The sequence below is a fragment of the Mus musculus genome, chromosome 1, assembly GCF_000001635.26.
Source record: "Mus musculus strain C57BL/6J chromosome 1, GRCm38.p6 C57BL/6J".
NCBI classification, from domain to species: Eukaryota; Metazoa; Chordata; class Mammalia; order Rodentia; family Muridae; genus Mus; species Mus musculus.
Window position 1 is genome coordinate 153,327,210 of NC_000067.6, and position 6,000 is coordinate 153,333,209.

General features: G+C 47.5%; 1 protein-coding gene across 1 annotated transcript in view; it reads right to left on the reverse strand.

Annotated features, from left to right (window-relative positions):
- The window catches only part of Lamc1 (laminin, gamma 1), a 113,865-nt gene extending 108,288 nt beyond the window's left edge, over nucleotides 1-5,577 (reverse strand). The window contains exon 1 of the mRNA NM_010683.2: nucleotides 4,919-5,577. Coding sequence (NP_034813.2) covers nucleotides 4,919-5,330 — 412 coding nt within the window. The 5' untranslated portion in view covers nucleotides 5,331-5,577. The remainder of the gene's footprint in view (nucleotides 1-4,918) is intronic.
- Between the last annotated feature and the right edge of the window lie 423 nt (nucleotides 5,578-6,000).

Here is a 6,000-nt window from a genome sequence, read left to right on the forward strand (position 1 = left end):
GGAACTGAACTCAGGACCTCTGGAAAAGCAATCTGCGCTCTTAACCTCTAAGCCAGCTCTCCAGCCCCACCCCTCCCCCACCCCGCACCCATGAGCTTTTATTTTAAAGGGATAAACCCCTGAGCTTTTATTTTAAAGAGATAAACACTCTCTTAAGAGATTTGCTAGAGGAACTATTAGCTGCAGAGAATGATGTACCAAGGTGACTTGGACTTACCTGTCCGAGGACTCATAGGATCACAACTACAGGACCCTCAGGGTCACCTTCATGAGGTTACAAGAAATCTAACCACTGACAATCTGGAGGCTTTCAAAAAATGTAAAATATTATTATAAAGACCCCCCCTTGCTATAATATGCAAAAAGCATTACAACTTTAAATTCCACTCAGAAGCACATGAGCTCTTAGAAAAGGGCCTTCGGTCTTCCACACCTTCCTATTAGGCTCTGGGGTGTGCATTTCTCAGGTATTTTAAAAATGTTTACGGAATATCTGGCTGTAATATGAGAATGTATGCACACTGCAAGGGGGGAACATGATAAAAAGCATACCCAGCTTCCTAAAAGGATTTAGGACTGAAATAACCCAATGTTCCGCCTCTGACACCAATGTGACCAAGGATAAAGTGATGGAGCAGGGAGCCTCGGCTCCAGCTTTCCCTCTGGTGTGTCTGCTTTCTTCTGGTGCCTTAGAAAACCAGGAGAAGAAATTTGCAGAGAAAACAATGAACTGTGGAACAGGGGCATAGCCAACAGCGTCTTTTATAAAACCATTCAGTAAACTACTGGCCATTAAAGAACTGCTCCTTGACTTCTCAAGTTGAAACCTGTAAAATGTAAATCAGGCCTCTGTGAGACAAACGAAAAATAGTGTCCCCTCAGGGTGCACAAATACCACAGTGAAGTCACTGGCTCAACTGTAGTCAGAGCCCATATTACAAAGATTTTTCCAGGAGAAAAGGAAACTTTGCTGTTTGTTTCATATTAAATAATAAATTGAACTCATAGACGTACCAAATCACCTTCTGTGTTGATTCTGATTTACACACACACACAGACACACACACACAGACACAGACACACACACACACAGACACACACACACAGACACACACACACACACACACACACACGAGACACTTCACATAGATTACACCATCCATGTCTGATCTGATGAAGAGCTTGGGACCTGGGCTGCAATGCTAACTTTGGAGATTGCATAAACTTCGATTGAGTTGCTTATAGAAACAGTTTCTTAACCTAACTGTTTTAAGAATGAGAAAAGCTTACCTTTATGCAAGATCAAAATCCTACCTGCCAAGTTTCCATCCACAATGATTACTAAATTAATTAAAGGGACTGTTTTAAAGAGTCAAATGCTCAGCTACAGCACTTTCAACAAGTTCCCGGATATTGTTAAAACTTACAGTGTTATTATTAAATGTAAATGCTACACTTTTAAATAGCAACCAAGTAATCAATACCGATTACTCAGGAGAGATCTGAAAGCTAAAAGCAAAAGAAGGCTTACTTTTAGGGAAGGGGTTCCTGACTGAGAAGTCTCTCCACAGCAGGCAGAAGATATAGTCGCTCCCAAAGCAACATTAACTCTTCATATCCACAGATGCGCTATGCCCGGAACCCGACTATATTACAACACATCACAGTTTAAAAATGGCAGTTGTCAGAATTCATGCTTGTTTTCCTGGATTTTTTTTTTAACCCGGGTGATGGGTATTGTATACAAAGACCTAATTTATACCTGTCAAATGTTAAGACACCTTCTCCAAAAGGTACTAGCTAAAATGATCATGCAATCCGGTATATGAACATTTCTGAAGGATTACATAAAAACCTGTCATTGTGGTCTCTTGGGTGTGGAGCTTAGCAACTAAAGGCAAATTGACTATTTGTTATATTTATTATTTGAATATATCTAGCCATGTTTCATTTCTGTAATAAAAGTGACTCACAACCATTGCCAAAACATGTGTGTGTGTCTGTGTGTGCACACACACGCACATGTGCGTGCATGCACTCATGTATGTATTTATGTATGTATGTGTGTATATATGTATGTGTGTATATAATTTTTTAACTACTTAAGCGTGATCTGATTTGATTTTTTTCTCTCTCTAAATTTTGAAACAGGGTCTTAGTATGTCGCTCTGGCTGGTTTGGAACTTGCTATGTAGTCAAGGTTGGCCTTGAACTCCTAGACTCCGCCTAGGCCATCCCGGAATGCTCCAACACACCCAACCCTGGACTTGATTTCTTCTCAAGGTTTGCAGTGAGGAAAGTTCGACAGGGAAAGGCAGGCTGGTGACGCAGAGGCTGGGCCCACTCTCCCCCACTGCTCACTGCAGTTTCACATGCTCTGGAGGGGCAAGGCACAATATGCATCACTTGTTTAAGGGTATGTGAAATGTGAACTGGATGGGAGATTTAATGGATACACAGAACAGTCATGGTACTTGACTCCATGGGAAATAATTAGTTAGCTACAGCCCACAGAGTAACTGGAGTCAAGGGGGACATCGGGGTGAATACACTGAATATCAAAACAGTCAATCCTTGCCTGCCTGCCCTAAATTGTTGAGCACAGCATTCATGCATATATACCTGGTCGTAAATAAATAAATAAAGGTGGGACAGAAGCCAGAAACACCAACTCCCAGGACACATAAAACTCTCCCCTCCCCAGCTACGCCACCACACATTTCCTCCAGGACTTCATTTCCAACCCACAACAAGCAGAGTCTGTCCAGTCCTAGTTTTCATAAATTGTCTAAAAAGTGTAAAGCATGTGTTTTTACAATAACTACACGGCTTTGAAAATATTTTAAACTTTACTTTTAAAGAGTAAACCCGCTGGGTGTGGCTACTCACACCTGGAATCGCAGTACCCTGCACTCAGAAGCAGGTGGGGGTTCTCTAGGAGTTCAAAGTCAGCCTGGTCTACATAGTGAGTCCCAGGACAGCCAGAGTGAGCCCCAGTTTTATGAATGTCATTTAGCAACCAACTGAAGAATTTTTCAGTAAAATCAAGTCCAAGCGTATAGAAAATATCATGTTGCCGTCCTAATGAGATGGAAGAGTTCTTTGGCCTCGTCATTAACATGGCCCAAAGCTAATTAATATAGCTGGCCCCCAACAGTAGCAACCTGGCTGCCCTCTTACCCTAGCGCATGTCTCTGCAACAGAGACTTCGCCAGAGATTAGTTTCTCCCTCTGCAATCACCTGAAATAAACCTCAGCTCCTTAGCCTAAAGAAGGAGGAAAGCAGAGATTGACAGCCTATTGTTCAGAACTTTTCAACGGCATCTCAGGCACTTGGGAGACGTCAAGGCCTTGCCTCTGAATTTTGTTTCTTTTTTTTTAAATCTGAAAACGGATTAAGCAAGACTTCAAGGGGATTCAGAATTGAGTACAAAAAAAAAGTAAAACATAAAAAAAAAGTTAAAAATAACTGGACATAAGTTATAGAACTTAAAAACTCTGAAGCTACTTCAAAGGACTCCCAGAGATCTTGGGAAGCGGAGTGCCGTCTGGAGAAAGGCATCTCTCCAAAGCATCACTTTTACACTTCTATGTCGTTCCAGTCCTTTTCAAAACCGAACTCACTCTTAATTACTGAAAATCGGATGCCTCACATTTTCATTTATGAGCTTGTTTTCAAAAAGTTCCATCTGCCTGGTGACTCGTCTACAAAGAAAAAGGCAGCATCTACTACAGAGGCAGTAACACTGCTCTCCTAAAACTTCCTCCACACACAGTCATTTACACTTTCAAGGCACTTTCTCTAAGTCATAGTCTTTCTCTGAAGAAAATTCCCTGATAATATAATATAATATAATATAATATAATATAATATAATATAATATAATATAATGAAGAGCAGTGGAAAGAAAACCCTGAAACCACGATCAGGGGACTATCTGCCTACAAAATATCCCTCTCAAATATCCCAGGGCAACAATCAGTTTTTCACACTTAATGTTGCACAACTGAACACAGCAATGAAAATTTTTCTGCTCTCTTGTCTGTCTCAAAAGTAAAGAAAACATCTCCAGGTGAAGCAGGAACTTTGATCCGTTCAGATAATCACAGCCTTGCTCATCCACGGCTCTGCCATGAAGTCTCCTACTTCAGCCCTCTCCTGGATTCTAAAGCATGCTTGTCTCCACACTTGCTTCGGATCAAAGCAAAAGGGAAGACTATCCAGGAGAGCCTTGGAGCTTTTTACACCGGAACAAAACTGCCCTCAATTACAGAGAGTGTCTTCATTACCTTTCTGTTTTCTCCCAACTAGGATTAGCAGTGAAACAGCTCCTAATTAAGGCTGAACAGCTCTGAAGAACAGTAACTTTAAAAGTGAACTTCCACTTTAATTACACATAGAAATACCGGCGGCAAAGGCATTTGCTCCCCTCAAATTCCCCTATCAAAACTAAGAGCAATCATTCTCAACCCTGGAGACAGACAAACATTTTAAAGACAAGTGTTTGAAAGTGGACCTTCAAGACTCTAATGTAAGCATGCTATGTGATAGTCCTGTCCTGCCAGGATGAGTGTTTCATTAGCGCCTCAGGGTGCAAAAGGGGGTGGGGGGGTGTTGGTCCAAAATCCTAACTGCTGAAATAGAAAAGAATCAACGGAACGAGAATCCGGTTGGACTAGAAAGAGTAAGAAAAAAAGAGAGAGATGCTAGCGTGGGACATGGTGGCCCTCACCGGATGTTCAAAGCGAGATGAATTTTAGAAGTTGGAGAAAGGAATTTCTGTGTGTGGCCCACGCTGGAGAACAGACCGTCAGCACGCGGCTGGACAGGCCCCTCAGGCCGGACCAGCGGCTCCATGGATGCGGCCCCGGAGCTGGACCGTGAGCGAGTAGTGGGGACGGGGCTGTCATCGCTTACCCAGGTGCAGCGTGAGGTTGATGGAGTTGGGGTACTGCACCCCGGCCAGCATAGTCTGGCTTTGCCACCAGGTGGTGTCGGCCTGGTTGTTGTAGTCGGTCAGGAAGGCTGCCCCGTGTTGCAGGTGCTGCTGGCCGGCGTCGCACAGGTGACAGGACTTAGTGACTCCGGTCACCCCAGTCTGCACGCAGTACTCCTCGGGCGGAGTCCCACACGTGTTGGTAGCCACCACGGTCACATTGAAGGCGGCATTAACAAACTCCGGCATGCAGCGCTGCGGCCGCCCGCCCTCATCCGCGCACTCGTCCATGGCCGCCCGGACACAGCCCGCCACAGCCGCCAGCACAGCCAACAGCGGCCACAGCCGCCCCCGGGGCTGCAGGGCCAGCGCGGCCCGCCCGCCGCCCGTCATCCCGCTGCGCGCGGGCCCTCGGCAAAGGCTGGGGTGCCGCGCTGCACTCGCCTAGCGGCGTATCCCGAGGCCGATCCTCCGCTGCGGGCCGAGGCCGGGCTGTGGACCGGGCTGGAGGCCGAGAGCCGGACGCAGAGCCGATGGGTGGGCGTCCGAGCCAAGATCGCGCTGCCTCCGCTACCTCCCGGTGCGCAGCCTGCACTGTGCGCCGACCCCCGACTTCCGAGCGCGCACTCGAGAGCGCGCCCCAGGAGGAAGGAGAAGGGGGTGGGGTCTGCCCGGCGGGGTGGGATCTGGCGGTGGAGAAAACCCAAGGCCGGCCTCCTCGGCAGCTCACGCGGGCCAGGAGCTGCTCCCCGCCCTACGCGTCCTCCCCAGCGACTCCCGGCGGCGGCGGGGGCGGCCTGGAGGGCGGTGGGCCAGAGAAGCGAGATGGGAGGGGCGGGAGCCAGAGGACCGGGCGCGAGGTGGGCGGGGCGGTGGAGTAGGAGGGTGGGGTGCGAGGAGGGCGGGACCGGCAGCAAAAGGGAGGGGGGCGCGAGATGGAAGAGGCAAGGGGTCAAGTGGGAGGACTTCTGGATGGGCGTGACTAGAGGTGGGCTGGGCGAGGGGGTAAGAGGGAGGGGCCCAAGGTGGGCGGAGAGGGAGCGTGAGTGAGGGAAGGAGGGCG